This window comes from Pholis gunnellus (assembly GCF_910591455.1).
Source record: "Pholis gunnellus genome assembly, chromosome: 6".
Taxonomy (NCBI): domain Eukaryota; kingdom Metazoa; phylum Chordata; class Actinopteri; order Perciformes; family Pholidae; genus Pholis; species Pholis gunnellus.
This window is the reverse complement of record NC_136532.1, coordinates 25,575,431-25,592,424: the sequence shown is the minus strand read 5'-3', so window position 1 is coordinate 25,592,424 and position 16,994 is coordinate 25,575,431. Positions and strand designations below refer to the sequence as shown.

Sequence of the window (16,994 nt, the reverse complement as noted above, 5' to 3'; positions counted from 1 at the left end):
TTTACTAGTTTTTGTCAAAACAGCTTCAAAGAAATGGTTGCTGAAAAAACAACGTGTGTATTACGTGTCATGAGTTTTTATCTACCATCTTTAATACGCCAGGCTGAACATTAGTGTGTCGTCCTCTTTGTTCACCTTTGTTTTATTTTATTTTTTTACGCCTCTGGGTTTCCCCTGATAAACCTGTGTGTTTACGTCACAACGCTAGGAATTGTGGGTAATTCCCTCAGGCAAAGTCTGCAGACACGTGGACTTATGGAAGGTGTTTATAAAAGGCCTCAAAATGCCTGTGAGCGAGCCCTCGAACACTCAATGATTTAACAGTGGGGTAAACCCTGACGGACTTTGCGGGGACACGTCCATGATTTTGGGGATCTGGACTGGGTCTCTGTGATTCTGTCCCTCCTCTCCAGCCACTATGCCCCAGGTGCCCTTTGTTTCCATTTTCCATGCGTAGTCCAGGTCCCTGCTGCTCCTTTTCACCTGACTGCCCCGCCCATCTACACACCTGTTCCCTCTTTCGGTTCATTTGTAAACCAAGTCCCATGAGGAGGAGAGCTGCAGGTGTATCAGCTGTGGAGGGAAAGTGAAAGTGTGATGGCTGCTCATTGCTGGGACCGACTACTCGCACGTTCCCAGACAATTACCTCTTCACTCCTCCTCTCTCTCTTTTGGCTTCTTGACAAGTGTTTTTTTTCCATGTCTTTCCAGAAGCTTCCCTGAGGTGGATCTTTATCAGGACGCTTGTCTTTCATGAGAAATACCTTCCATGCATCATACAATCCATGCATGCATTACAATGAGATATTAGCACAAAGTATATATCAGCAAATACTCTGTGTTTTTTATCTTCTACTGTGATTCAGCTACTAAAACCATTTCCCTTAAAAAATGTTGTGAAAATGACTGTAAAAGCTGCAGTGACTAATATGAAATAAACATGGTCCGATCAATAAACCTCTGGACTGATCCTGTCCGCCTGCTGTCACCTTGTTCACCACATTGTGACGAATATTTAATGTTCATAACTGTAGAAGCATTTCCACCATCACGACTAAGAACACGAACAACAAAGTGATGCTGAAAAAGTGACTGCATCTGTTTAAAATATGGTTCATTCATAAAGATTCATGTGTTTTGATCTTTTCATGTTTGGTGGAGAAACTCTGCAGAGGATGCAGATGTGTTTCAGTTTAAATGAAAGGAAGCAACTCGAGGTTAAAATATAATATAAAACTTTATTTTAGAAGAACTCAGTGCGGTTCATTCTGAGACTCTGATCATGAACGTCTCTCTCCTCTCAGTCTAGAGTCGGTCCTTCTTGATCTTCAGCAATCTTTTTCCCAGAATCCTCTCCTCTCCACACCTGCAGACAGGAAGTGCAGTGATGAGCCAAAGGTTGAAGCATTTAAAGTGACACTGTTTTGTTGGAATGATGACGAATGAAGGAAAAACTAGATTAAAAGGTGCATGAAGCCGTTGGTGTTTGTTAATATTTACCTGATTTATTGAGGTCTTGATCTTTTCTCATCCAGATATTTGATGTAAGTTCTCACCCATTGTTTATCGTTAGGGTGGGAGACGCACAGTGTCCTTCCAACCTTTGTGATGAACCTGTTGAAGCAGATCAGAGACAGAGAAGTGAGATTATTAGACAGAGCTGGAGTAAAAGAAAAGAAAGATTCCCTTTGCCTGATTGATATAACCCTATATGGGAAAACTTGAGCCGTGGTTGCCACTTACAGAGTAGCACTGATCGGACATCCTTTCCCAGCTTCCTGAATGGTGTAGCTCTGAATGTATCTGAGCGGCAAGTGCTTCTCAGCGACCGTCAGACAGCATCCCACCACGATCTCAGCTGCAGGAGGACGGAGAGACAAAGTCATCATCAGGGAGAGCAGGTGAGTCAGAGAGAAACAGAATGTAGAACGGGAGGATGAAACCAACAGACAGGTGGATTTATCTACAGAAGCCACGACGGATGGATGAGTCTCACCTGATGCAAAGCCAACACAGAGGACTCCCAGCAGGAGGAGGAGTGCAGTCGTAGAGGCCATGTCTCTGGTGTCTTCGTAGCTCTGAGCTCAGGTTTCAGAGAGTCTCTTCAGGAGTGTGAAGGTGCTGCTGTGAGGAGGAGAGCTGCAGGTGTATTTATACAGCTGTGGAGGGAAAGTGAAAGTGTGATGGCTGCTCACTGACTGGAAATGAGATGAAAAGTTTTGGCGCCGGGACCAACAATTACCTCTTCACTCCTCCTTTCTCTCTCTTTCTTGGCTTCTTGACAACTGTTTTGTTTTTCCAGCATGTCTATGCAGAAGCTTCCCTGAGGTGGATCTTTATCAGGACATTTGTCTTTCATAAGAAATACCTTCCACACTTCATACACTCCATGCATGCATTACAATGAGATATTAGCACAAAGTATATATCAGCAAATACTCTGTGTTTTTATCTTCTACTGTGCATCAGCTACTAAAACCGTTTCCCTTAAAAAATGTCGTCTCGCCAGTGAAAATGACCTTAAAAGCTGCAGTGACTAATATAAAATAAACATGGCCGATTAGTTGTTAGTTTGGAATAGAGACACAACACTTGATAGTTGATAATAACGTGACTCTATAATGTCTCACATGTTAAAGGATCAGTGTGTAGGAACTCAGGGGATCATCTCACTGGTTCCCTGGACTAAAAGCCAAAAGGTATGTTTCTGTTTGATTTTGGATGATTGAAAAGATGAATGATGGCTGAAAGCTGTTGAAATGTCAGTTGCAGGTTTGAAAGGTGCGTCTGAGGCTGTGCATCATTTGTGTGATCTGAAAACACTTCCTGTTACTCTGCTGATGTGCTCATGCTCAGTTTTTGGTTTGAGATGAGATTCAACTTTATTGTTGTACTGAGAGGACAACATGAAGTATAAATACACACTCACAGGCCTTCAGCTGCCGGTAAGCCTTTCTTCCTTCAATAAACCGCTGGACTGATCCTGTCAGCCTGCTGTCACCTTGTTCACCACATTGTGACGAATATTTAATGTTCATAACTGTAGAAGCATTTCCACCATCACGACTAAGAACACGAATAACAAAGTGATGCTGAAAAGGTGACTGCATCTATTTAAAATATGGTTCATTCATAAAGATTCATGTGTTTTGATCTTTTCATGTTTGGTGGAGAAACTCTGCAGAGGATGCAGATGTGTTTCAGTTTAAATGAAAGGAAGCAACTCGAGGTTAGAAAATAATATAAAACTTTATTTTAGAATAACTCTCATCAGTAGTTTCAACACAAACATCATCTCAACATTTTGTACAAGTTATCACCAAAACAGCAAACTCACTGAGAACACGATCATAAAACATAAACACAGCTCGTCAGACATCATTTGGGTACATTTTCCTCAAACAGGAAGTCACCGTTAGTTCAAGACAAATCTCTCTATTTCTATTTCACTAACAGATCAAACAAAAAACAAAAAGGGGATTGAGAACGATGGCTCAAACGATGACTCGTCATAAATAAGATCTTCTCAAACTGTTCTGATCTTCTACAGAACATCGCGGTTCATTCTGAGACTCTGATCATGAACGTCTCTCTCCTCTCAGTCTAGAGTCGGTCCTTCTTGATCTTCAGCAATCTTTTTCCCAGAATCCTCTCCTCTCCACACCTGCAGACAGGAAGTGCAGTGATGAGCCAAAGGTTGAAGCATTTAAAGTGACACTGTTTTGTTGGAATGATGACGAATGAAGGAAAAACTAGATTAAAAGGTGCATGAAGCCGTTGGTGTTTGTTAATATTTACCTGATTTATTGAGGTCTTGATCTTTTCTCATCCAGATATTTGATGTAAGTTCTCACCCATTGTTTATCGTTAGGGTGGGAGACGCACAGTGTCCTTCCAACCTTTGTGATGAACCTGTTGAAGCAGATCAGAGACAGAGAAGTGAGATTATTAGACAGAGCTGGAGTAAAAGAAAAGAAAGATTCCCTTTGCCTGATTGATATAACCCTATATGGGAAAACTTGAGCCGTGGTTGCCACTTACAGAGTAGCACTGATCGGACATCCTTTCCCAGCTTCCTGAATGGTGTAGCTCTCAATGTATCTGAGCGGCAAGTGCTTCTCAGCGACCGTCAGACAGCATCCCACCACGATCTCAGCTGCAGGAGGACGGAGAGACAAAGTCATCATCAGGGAGAGCAGGTGAGTCAGAGAGAAACAGAATGTAGAACGGGAGGATGAAACCAACAGACAGGTGGATTTATCCACAGAAGCCACGACAGATGGATGAGTCTCACCTGATGCAAAGCCAACACAGAGGACTCCCAGCAGGAGGAGGAGTGCAGTCGTAGAGGCCATGTCTCTGGTGTCTTCGTAGCTCTAAGCTCAGGTTTCAGAGACTCTCTTCAGGAGTGTGAAGGTGCTGCTGTGAGGAGGAGAGCTGCAGGTGTATTTATACAGCTGTGGAGGGAAAGTGAAAGTGTGATGGCTGCTCACTGACTGGAAATGAGATGAAAAGTTTTGGCGCCGGGACCAACAATTACCTCTTCACTCCTCCTTTCTCTCTCTTTCTTGGCTTCTTGACAACTGTTTTGTTTTTCCAGCATGTCTATGCAGAAGCTACCCTGAGGTGGATCTTTATCAGGACATTTGTCTTTCATAAGAAATACCTTCCACACTTCATACACTCCATGCATGCATTACAATGAGATATTAGCACAAAGTATATATCAGCAAATACTCTGTGTTTTTATCTTCTACTGTGCATCAGCTACTAAAACCGTTTCCCTTAAAAAATGTCATCTCGCCAGTGAAAATGACCTTAAAAGCTGCAGTGACTAATATAAAATAAACATGGCCGATTAGTTGTTAGTTTGGAATAGAGACACAACACTTGATAGTTGATAATAACGTGACTCTATAATGTCTCACATGTTAAAGGATCAGTGTGTAGGAACTCAGGGGGTCATCTCACTGGTTCCCTGGACTAAAAGCCAAAAGGTATGTTTCTGTTTGATTTTGGATGATTGAAAAGATGAATGATGGCTGAAAGCTGTTGAAATGTCAGTTGCAGGTTTGAAAGGTGCGTCTGAGGCTGTGCATCATTTGTGTGATCTGAAAACACTTCCTGTTACTCTGCTGATGTGCTCATGCTCAGTTTTTGGTTTGAGATGAGATTCAACTTTATTGTTGTACTGAGAGGACAACATGAAGTATAAATACACACTCACAGGCCTTCAGCTGCCGGTAAGCCTTTCTTCCTTCAATAAACCGCTGGACTGATCCTGTCAGCCTGCTGTCACCTTGTTCACCACATTGTGACGCATATTTAATGTTCATAACTGTAGAAGCATTTCCACCATCACGACTAAGAACACGAATAACAAAGTGATGCTGAAAAGGTGACTGCATCTATTTAAAATATGGTTCATTCATAAAGATTCATGTGTTTTGATCTTTTCATGTTTGGTGGAGAAACTCTGCAGAGGATGCAGATGTGTTTCAGTTTAAATAAAAGGAAGCAACTCAAGGTTAAAAAATAATATAAAACTTTATTTTAGAATAACTCTCATCAGTAGTTTTAACACAAACATCATCTCAACATTTTGTACAAGTTATCACCAAAACAGCAAACTCACTGAGAACACGATCATAAAACATAAACACAGCTCGTCAGACATCATTTGGGTACATTTTCCTCAAACAGGAAGTCACCGTTAGTTCAAGACAAATCTCTCTATTTCTATTTCACTAACAGATCAAACAAAAAACAAAAAGGGGATTGAGAACGACGGCTGAAACGATGACTCATCATAAATAATCTTCTCAAACTGTTCTGATCTTCTACAGAACATCGCGGTTCATTCTGAGACTCTGACCCTGAACGTCTCTCTCCTCTCAGTCTAGAGTCGGTCCTTCTTGATCTTCAGCCATCATTTTCCCAGAATCCTCTCCTCTCCACACCTGCAGACAGGAAGCGCAGTGATGAGCCAAAGGTTGAAGCATTTAAAGTGACACTGTTTTGTTGGAATGATGACGAATGAGGGAAATACTAGATTAAAAGGTGCATGAAGCCGTTGGTGTTTGTTAATATTTACCTGATTTATTGAGGTCTTGATCTTTTCTCATCCAGATATTTGATGTAAGTTCTCACCCATTGTTTATCGTTAGGGTGGGAGACGCACAGTGTCCTTCCAACCTTTGTGATGAACCTGTTGAAGCAGATCAGAGACAGAGAAGTGAGATTATTAGACAGAGCTGGAGTAAAAGAAAAGAAAGATTCCTGATTGATATAACACTATATGGGAATATTTGAGCCGTGGTTGCCACTTACCCAGTAGCACTGATCTCACATCCTTTCCCAGCTTCCTGAATGGTGTAGCTCTGAATGATTCTGAGCGGCAAGGGCTTCTCAGCGACCGTCAGACAGCAGTCCACCACGATCTCAGCTGCAGGAGGACGGAGAGACAAAGTCATCATCAGGGAGAGCAGGTGAGTCAGAGAGAAACAGAATGTAGAACGGCAGGATGAAACCAACAGACAGGTGGATTTATCTACAGAAGCCACGACGGATGGATGAGTCTCACCTGATGCAAAGCCAACACAGAGGACTCCCAGCAGGAGGAGGAGTGCAGTCGTAGAGGCCATGTCTCTGGTGTCTTCGTAGCTCTGAGCTCAGGTTTCAGAGACTCTCTTCAGGAGTGTGAAGGTGCTGCTGTGAGGAGGAGAGCTGCAGGTGTATTTATACAGCTGTGGAGGGAAAGTGAAAGTGTGATGGCTGCTCACTGACTGGAAATGAGATGAAAAGTTTTGGCACCGGGACCGACTCCTCGCACGTTCCCTAACAATTACCTCTTCACTCCTCCTTTCTCTCTCTTTTGGCTTCTTGACAACTGTTTTTTTCTTTGTCTTTCCAGGAGTTTCCCTGAGGTGGATCTTTATCAGGATGCTCGTCTTTCATAAGAAATACCTTCCACGGTTCATAAAATCAATGCATGCATTACAATGAGATATTAGCACAAAGTTTAAATCTGTGTTTTTTACATTCCACTGTGTGTCAGCTAATAGAAAATAGACATACTCTCTTCTCGGATGGAGCTAAGATGTCATGGCCTTAACAGGCGCTACTGTTTCTGCTTCTGTGAGAAAGGCGTAGGTTGAGGTAACAGCAGGTCAGACAGAGGCTACCTTTGTTCTGAGTTCTGCTTTTGCAACATCTGCATGCACACAATGCTCTGAGTTTAGCGATACAAGTTACATCTAAAAGAACATACTGAAAAACTGTCACTACACTTTACACCTCACTGTTTTACAATCCAGTGAAAATTGTCTGGATAAAATAGAGACACAACACTTGATAGTTAACAATAAAGTGACGATAGAACGTCTCAAATGTTAAAGGGCCAAAGAGGTCTTGGAAGAAAACCTCTAAAGCCTTTGTAATCCACAGACTTTATTTCAGACAGCTTACAAAACCCCGTTAACTTCGAGACGAGGGAACCGGAAGTGCCAAAGAGATGACAGCTGAAATATCAGACACTGAAAACAATCATATCCAAAATGATAATGATGTGATAATGATACTTTAAGATGATGATAATAATACTTTAAGTACGTGCAATAGTACTTTTTTTATTACAAGTCAATATCATTGCCAATATTATTGTCACTATCATGCACAATGTTACTTTTTTATGTTCTATGTGTCCCTAGTGTTAGTACTTCTCATGCACTTTATACTTTTTATAATCTTATGTTGTTGGAATTTACTTTTTCTATTTCATTATAATTTTTTACGATATTGATCTTACTCTTATTTCTATTCTATTCTGGTGAGAGTGTTACTTCTTATAAACGTAATACTTATTACTCTACTGTTCATACACGTTTATAGTTTTTACTCTATTGTTTTTTGTTCTTCTTACGTTGTTATTTTTGATCAATCTCCGGCACAAGAATTGCCTTCGGGGGTTAATAAAGTTCTTTCTTATGTTGTCTGAACCTTGGCCTGAGAAATGCTGCACGAAGTTGAAGCACTTGATGAGCTGAAGTGTTCGTTTAAGTGTCAGCGTTGAAAGGAGCTGAAGTGTCAGTCAAAAAGAAATCAAATGAAGTGTCAGTTGAACAGCAAGATGCAAGTACTAGTGCTGTCAGTATAACGTTGGAAGTTGAAGTGGTGGCCCTGAAGATAATTGAAGCGTCAGTACTCTAAGCAGTGAAGTGTCAGCTGCTGTGTGAGCTCCGAGTGTTTATCATTTCTGTTATCTGTTGATAAAAGGCAAATGTTCACTCAATACATAAATCTAACAAGTAGTGTAGTTTTTGTTGTTTTTTTTTAATCTGAGGATGATCCTTTAAGCTCATCTAGAGTGAGAGATATCTGGATTTAAAGTGTCAGGAAGTGGAAGCTTGTTCTGTAAACCAAGGAATCTGATCTCTATCTTGTCTTTTCAGTTGCACTGTGGTTTGGGGATTTTTCACGGAATGCATACGGACTGAACCACTTGTGTTTATCTTCTTGTCTGTGTGAGTGTTTATGCATGTGTGTGCATGCACCGGATTACAATCTGTGAGTGTGGGAGTCGTTGAGCAACAGGAGCGGGTTCTGCCAAGAGTGATGCAACCTCCAATAACGCTGTGAGGGATGGGGCACTTGAGGATATTTCACAGGAAGCTTCTTCTACAAATTTGGGTTTATTTCCTATCAGTCTTACAGTTATGGTCTATTTCCACTGTCTCCACACTAAGTAGTTTCATCGCATAAAGTTGTTTCCTGTAAAGATGGAAGTTTATTTTAAAAAGACAGTATGCATGTAACAAGCGAAAAACAGACTCATGTTGCTGGACTTTTGCAGGAAAAACGCATGAAAATGAGGAGTAACTTTTCGTAAGCTATCAATAAAACGGGGATGAGTTTATATAATTTTATAAAGAGAGTGACATGAGAAGATCGATATCAATCCCATGTCTGTAAGTTATATCAGCTATAATCACTATTTTAAAGTGATTAGTGACTCTATGTCTAAAACATTTAAAAAAGGAATAACTTCAATAGAATGTAAAGAAGTTACAGTGTTGCCTTTTAGAGATATTAAACTACAAAACTCAATATCGTATCGTCTTCATGATCGATTAGAGCACTATGGGCAACATCAACATACATAATAATAATAATAATAAGACTAATAATAACTTTATTCATACAGCACCTTTAAAAACAGAGTTTACGAAGTGCTTTGACAGACATATTACCCAGCAATCATCACTGCATATATCTGTCTATGACACAAGTAGAAAGAATAAGAATAAAGAAAATAAGAAATTGTTCATTTGATGGATTTTTCTATGATTTATAGTTTTTCATAGTTTTGTTTAGAATAAGCATAACATGTTGTTTTAAATTGCTTCTAAATATTTGCATTTTCTATATATCTGTGCCTCTGATTCACGTCGTGTTTATTTGAGCCAGAGTATACAGCTGCAGCAGAGAGAGGCCGAGGCTGCTCCTCTATTAACTGGGACAGAGGTTCAGCCCGATGGAGATCCTCCTCGTGTCAGAGGCTCGTCTGCAGGCAATGCATCCTGGTACACGTAGGCACACCCGGCACGGCTGCACAAGCAGAAGAACTCAGCTTTCTGGGTCAATAAAGAACAAGTTTATTGCTTCAATTGACCACATTTACCATCAACACAAAGTTTTCCTTTAAGTGCTCATTAAAGATCCTTCCCTCGGTGCTCCACTTATATTTGTGTCATCTTAACCACTCGTCTCTTGGAAACTTTGATCCAGACATATAGCTGCAGGGCTCGAGGCCTCTCGTGCATCCAGCAGTCAGCTGCCACCTGCACAGTCAGTTATATCATCATCCAACACGAGGCGGAGTGATTGTGGATTAACTGTAGATGGAGGGTAACCATGTGAATCAAAGCGAACCTGAGTGAAGCACATTCGCTTTAATTCGATGTGCAACAAGTTTCTTTTTTCTACTCATCGCCTGTTTTGGTTTCTGGCTCAGTTCCTAATAAAACAGTTTGGAGAAAGCATGTTGTGTTCCTGTTTCAGAGTTTTACAGAAGATTCTGGTAGATGGCTGGCTGAGAGCCACAGTTTTGAGTTCCAAGAAGACAATTTTGTCCACTTTCGTATTAAGAAACGACTACAATTGTATTTCTTCAGAAATCTGTCCACAAGTGGATTTGTTGTGTTTCCACCGAATATGCAAACAGCAACCCTGTCCAAATTCTCATGAATTTGTGTTAGGTTATGGCTTGTCTTTATTACCACATCTCTCTATTTGAATATGTAATCACGCCACCATCTTCATTTTCATGTGACACAAGCAGCGACTCTGTAGAGAAATGAGTAAGTCACTGAGCTGTAATAACTGAGATCATATCTGTGGAGGAAATGAAAGATAAGATTTAAAGATTGGCAAATATCTGCGTAAGTCACCATTCAATTTTCAGTTTCTACGCTGCACTTCACAGATCACCCCTCGATGGAACTGTAAGAACATCGATAAAGTTGTACTTCTTGGTGGTGGTGCTGTTTGTCTATCCAGCCAGGGTTGTTTCATTTATTATTATAATAGTTTTCATCCACTGCTGTTGCTGCTGTCAAATATGTCATATTTCACCAAAGCATTTCTTCCAAAAAACCGTCATCAGTGGGCTTTTTAGCGATGCTGGCGGCTAGTTCTCTATGAGTAGTAATGACGGTCAGACCAAGACTTTTTATCTCAACAACTATTTGATGGATTGTAATATACTATCATTTTTTAAGTCATTCGTGGTCACCAGAGGATGAATCCTCCTGACTTAAGTGATCCTGAGTTTTCCTGTTGCACCACCATGAAGTTGATTTCCATGAAGTTTGGCACATACATTCAAATCCCCCCTCAGAATGAAATGTAATAACTTTTGTGATCCCCTGATTTATGACAGAATATCTGTAAAACATATTAGCCTTGTCTGTACTTTGTGCTTAGTGCAGACAGCAAATAGCATCACTTACATAGCATAGCTAACATACTAAACTTAAACAGTGAACATGGTTGACACTTCACCGGGTCAACGATAGCATGTTAGCATTGTCATTTTGAGCATGTTAGCATGCTGTCGCACAGCCTCACAGAGCTGCTAGCGTGGCTGTAGACTGTTAGTTTTGTTTAACTATTACTTTATGATGCCAATGCATGACAGTTAGTGGAAAAATGGATCTTATTTGTTTTACATGCATTATCACTTTAAAGCTGTATCGATCTCCCCAAAAAAGCTGACAAACCCATAAACATATATAAAGTTGTTATTGCTAAAGTGTTAGCGAGCGCAACAGTGCAGCAGAGCAACGTTAGCTTTCATTTGTCTCTGTTCACCTCATAAATGTAAGTGCAATTATATAGCATATTCTGGTTTAGTTTTCACCAGCTCCTGAAAATGACATGTGCTTTAGCTGCTGGATGCTAAAGAGCTAAATAGCTTGACGCCAATGTTGTCTGTTTGCTGTTTGGTGCCGCTCATGCAGCGTACAGTGGATTTATCAGAGCTTTTCAGCTGAAAACAGGTGCAGCTGCTTGTGCTGCTGGCAACAGGGCTGATAAATGCTGAAGCACACAGTGAATGAAATAAAACCAAAACGACAAGTCAAAAGAGGACGAAAAAAAGCTGCACAGAGCCGCAGCGTAATGATCCTGTGTGAATTCACCACAAACCATGCACCACAGCTATAAGGATTTCTTTTGTTGATGAAATTGAAAATAAGCGGAGCTTTTTGTATTCAACAAAAAAAAGGCCTCTATGTCTCAATAGAAGAAAAACATTTTTCACAAAGTCCTTCTTTGTTGGCCCGATCCGTGGATGCAATTTACTGCTCACACACCCCGAGGACAACCACCCCCTCAGCTGGCACCCTCCATGAATACAGTTCTCACACTGGGGTAAAGGGCCTGAATGGGAGTGTAAACACGTCTGGGGGAACCACGTGATTTTCAGGAAACACAGGGACAGACTTCATATCAAGTGCACGATTTACTCTAAGTGCAAAATGATCTGAAGAGAAAAAAAGGGAAGCAGGCGAGAAGAAATTCTTGCTGTGTCGACGAGGGAGCAAGGCCCCTGGGGCGGTCGTAAATACCAGCCTAACCATTTGACGAGAAATCATAACTTATCTCAGAGGATTTCAAACTGTTCTGCTGCAGGGCTGGTGGAGTGACAGCTGTGTGTGCACACAAATGGTTTATATGTGTTTTAGTGTTGCTCACACAGCTGCAGCCAAACATCCCTGCAGAGTTGAGAGTGTCGGAAGCAGTACATTAGAAGATAACTCCAATCTCACTTCAATGCTTTCACTCTTACCTATCCTGATGTTCTTTGACAGTAAAGTGTTTGGCTTGTGACTTCTAATATGAAGAAAATGTCCCATTGCATTAAACTACATTTTTTATAGCAGAAATATTAGATGAGAAGAGTGACACTATATCTGTCTGTTGAATACAAAGTTTGAAATGGGAGATAGTTAGCTTAGCATAAAGACTGACAGCAGCAGAAAACAGCCGGCCTACTCCTCCCCAAAGGTTTTTAAAAAAGAAAGTTTGCTAATTAACTCCTTATGTCTCATTATAATCCATAATAAAACCGAGGTATAAAAGCAACAAGTTTCATGGCAGGTCATGTGTGTAACGTTTTGGCCAGGAGCAGTGACTCCAAAAAAATAAAATTGTTTGCAGTTTCACAAGTTAACGTTAAGCAAAAAATGTAATTGAACTACTTCAATCACCATTAAAATATGAATGTAGTGGAACTACGAGCAAGCTACTGCAACATGTAGTTTTACTACTAGTTCATTAAGGCCTACATGTAGTTCACTTCTCCCCAACACTGCTAATAAGAGCTTTTTAGAGGTGCTGGGAGGCAGATTTTATTACTTTTGGACAGAGCCAGGCTAGCTGTTTCCAGTCTTTATGCTAAGCTAAGCAAACCGTCCTCCCTTGCCCCAGCTTCATATATTCAATGCATTCAACGCAAAATAAGAGGGGCCTCAATCATCGCATCTAACTACCAGCAACAAAGCAACTGTTCCTTCAGTATCAGTTGGCAGCTCATCTGAAGGTGGACGGTGACAATGCAGTGATTTATGAACCAGCTCAAACAGAAATCAGATAAAGTCATAAAGGTACGTCTCAGCCATCCCGCAGGAATGTAGCTTTGGGGGAATTCTTCAAGGACAGAAGACACAAACAACAAGTTATGTTTACATGAAAATGGAGCAGCGTGCAGATATACTCGTGGTATGATGCAGGCAAACTCAGAGTGAAAGTGGACAACATCTTTGTTATGTTACGCATCTGTGAAGCTCTCACACTATTTGATAGGACAAGAATTCAGGCTGTGATGGACAATCGTCCAGACACCAAGAAGGCAACAAATCTCCATTTTGAAAACAAATGTTTTATTCTAAAAGGGCAATATTTCCATACCTTTAAGCCATTTTTAGTAAAACATTTCCTACATGTCTACAGATGACTGTTATTGTCTTCTTCTGGTGAATGTTGAAATGAAACTCTTCATGTCCGACTCTCTTTTTCGTTGGAAATGCAACCGACTTTCTCTGATGTTTTGGTGTTTGTTCACACTCTGAGTCACTAGAGGAACTAAACCGACACCATTGTTGTCTGCTGATGAGAAATCCACTGAATACAGCCACTCTGCAATTAAACACATGCACGACATCATTTTCTTTAATTTTAGGGTATTGGCACGTGATTGACAAGTAACAGTTGTAGCATCTCCACAGACGTCTAAAGTTTCGTTTTCTCTAATTGTTTATCAATGTGGCTCGCCTTACAGTAAGTAAGCTTCATGTTCCGGCTTGTTTTAGACGTTTGAAGTTTGGCCGGTGGTTCCAAGTGCTGTTAGTTGTTCCTTTCCTTTGTGTTTACTCAATCGCCTCCAAAGTGGGGAGATTTCTGTAACTGGCGGTATTGCATCACCATCAGTGCGGATCTGTTGTGTCTTTGACTTGTTGTTGCATCAACTTTCCTCACAAATACATTTTTAAAGCTGCTACCTGTAACTTTTATCAACCTTTGGGCATTTCCTCCTTCTCAGAACTCAAAGAATTTGAGCAGGTTGGACTCCTCGTCCATTTGAAGAGAAAGGGGGTCGTTCTGGACTAAAGCACTTGTAGGTGGTGGGACTACTCTGTCAGCAACGTTGGAAGGCCCTGTTCCAGTTTAATAATGCCACTAAGCATCGATTGGGCTTTTAGTTTGCAGAAATTGAAAGAATCCTGGTGGAAATTGGTGCATTCTGCATCCCGTGCATTTTCTGATACTACCACTAGATTGGGCCAAAGTCAGACATTTTTTTTTAAAAGTACTCATGAGGGTTTTAAATATCTATATTTCAATGTATTGCATGAGCACATCTACTGACTGTAGCAATGTTTAAGTCACCTCGAAAATCAAATGGAGCCCAGTTTCACATGTTGATGTCTTTTGACTAATGCAACTAATTAAAACTATGTAAAAATGAAATAAGAAAGTGGAAATTTGTGTAACCAATGTGGCTGTTTGACAGATAAGGTGTCTTATTGGTTTTGTTGCCCCCTTTATTAGATGTGTGTCTATTTATTGCTATAAATATGCCCCTTCCTGACCCTATATTCTGATATTATTGTATTCATGCATAGGCAGTGAGGAATCGAAACTTAAGGCAGATTTTTACTGCTTTTCATCCGAGGGAGAAACCTGGACTGAGCAACAAAGGATGCAATCCATCCCCAACCGCCAGCATGAGGTAGACTTTCAGGTCTGACATGCACTGACATCATTTCATTATGGAGCAACAATCTCCCAATGTGGAACATTTCCAGGCCCAAACCTTAAAACCCCACAATAGATCCAGCTTTTGATTACAAGGCGCAGGACATTACAAAAGGTGATGTCCAACTGACAAGCGTCATTATTTCCACTGGGACGGGTGGAAAATATAATCAGAATGTCTCGCCTCATTTTATCATTCAAAGACAATGAAGCTGTCAACTGTTTGCTTTTGAAGAATAATGATCATAAAGCGACTCACGTAAGTAAACCAAAGTATCACTTTCACTGCCTGAGGTTACTGTGGTGTGTGGTTTCATGTGTGTCACAGGAAACCACAACCGCACACACACACACACACACACACACACACACACACACACACACACACACACACACACACACACACACACACACACACACACACACACCGTGGCTTTGATTGAATGTGTGTTTAAATGAGAACTGCTGTCACCTAGTGCCCCATTCTTGACAATACAACGTTACTGAGTCCAACTTGTGAGCGCTCTGCAGGAGGCGATGTTAGGAAAGTGAACATTGGTTCCTCCTTGCCAGGGATTGTGGAGGAAATTTAATTGAATTGAAATGACATCATACATAAGAGGAGAAATTGTTAAACAAGTAATTATTTAAATTGCATGTGACCCACTACAGCAAATGAAAGATGATTTCCTTACAATACAAACTAAATGCTGATGTTATATTGTATTTATTTAAACTAAAATACGGCACAAATGCTTTGGACAACTTTGGCCCTCATCAGTGCAAATACAATGTGACAAATATAGACAATAGATAATTATTTTGTTGGCGTATGGGTCTCATGCAAGTTGAAGTTCATTCAAACATTGAGTCTAAACAGCCAACATGAGAAGAAAGTATGTTGAGTTTCTATTTATTATTTATTAAATAGTTATTATTTGTGTGATTATTTGTATCTATTTTCATATTTCTTTTACACTTTTTGTACAATATCCTCTGCTATCTGCAATACTTTTCAGGAAGAAGAAACAATAATGAGAATATTTGTTCAGAAACTCTTGGTTTTATATAAAAAAAGTGCAATTCATGCAAAGAAAGACAGTTAATGCGTGTGAAAGAGAAAAAGATTTACGTAGAAATTAGGACATATTTTCTTCCCTTTCTGTAATGTTTCTCCTAAAATTACCTTGTTCAAGATAAATAACATAAAAACAACTAAATATATATATATATATATATATATATATATATATATATATATATATATGTATAAACAACAACTTTATGGAGTAGAAAAAAAGCAAAGTGTTATTCTACGAAATTGAATATACTTTATTAAAACTAAAGCAACATCACATTTCAGGAGCTTATGGAGTAAAAATGAATGCCTTGTAAAAAAGCAATAAACAAATGTAAATAATAATACCAATAATAATAATAATAATTGAAATTTTCTATTAATATAAAAATAATAATAATACACTTTATTTGTATTTGTTTATAAATTGCTTCACAATATTCAGTTGGTTCCAATAAAAGAGAAACGTGTAATTCAATGAATGTGTCCCTTAAATCAATTTAATCAGAATGTGAATGTGGTTTATTGCCAGGTTTACTCAAACAATATATGAATCTGAATCAGCTTTATTGGCCGCATACATGGAATTGGACTGGTTTACACATTACTCTTAACGTACACACATAGAATATACAAATAAACAAGAAAAATATAAAAACAGGACATTAAAGACAACAAAGTAGAACAGAGAAACTAAGCATAAACATTTAACATTGAACTACTATGTACAATATAAATATATATCAAAGAATATGCGTTGATGCTTAATAATTAACATAATGATATTAACATAAACAATTAAAAAGGAATCCAAGAAACAAAAATAAAACAGAAAAATTTACAATTAAAAGAATGTACAATATTTATTATTTTACAATATGTGTTTAAAATGGAGTGTCTTCTTCCTTTCATCCAACAGATGTCAGGTTCGTCCTTCACACGTGGTCTCGGAGAGGAGGATGCTGTTTGGAGCTCAATCACTGGGACGAGCTCGGGGTTTATTTGGATGTTGAGGAGAAAGATGGCTTCCAGAAGGAAGGAGAGGAAGCAGTGACCACTTTTTTAGGGAGAGTACACAGCATCGGTTGTGACATATGGA

At 39.7% G+C, this 16,994-nt stretch overlaps 1 protein-coding gene across 1 annotated transcript; it reads right to left on the bottom strand.

Moving 5' to 3' along the window:
- Positions 1–5,611: 5,611 nt before the first annotated feature.
- On the bottom strand, positions 5,612–6,710 carry LOC306697639 (eotaxin-like). Its single transcript, XM_079161649.1, has 4 exons — positions 6,584–6,710; positions 6,331–6,445; positions 6,095–6,208; positions 5,612–5,960 (listed from the first exon to the last, which is right to left on the bottom strand). The coding sequence occupies exons 1-3, from the start codon at positions 6,642–6,644 to the stop codon at positions 6,100–6,102; spliced, it is 285 nt and encodes a 94-aa protein (XP_079017775.1). The 5' UTR covers positions 6,645–6,710; the 3' UTR covers positions 5,612–5,960; positions 6,095–6,099.
- Between the last annotated feature and the right edge of the window lie 10,284 nt (positions 6,711–16,994).

Coding starts and splice junctions, on each gene's coding strand:
- LOC306697639 (XM_079161649.1), bottom strand. CDS start 6,644: ATGGCCTCTACGACTGCACTCCTCCTCCTGCTGGGAGTCCTCTGTGTT. Junction 6,446..6,583: donor CTGTGTTGGCTTTGCATCAG/GTGAGACTCATC, acceptor GTCCTCCTGCAG/CTGAGATCGTGGTGGACTGC. Junction 6,209..6,330: donor TGTGAGATCAGTGCTACTGG/GTAAGTGGCAAC, acceptor CTGCTTCAACAG/GTTCATCACAAAGGTTGGAA.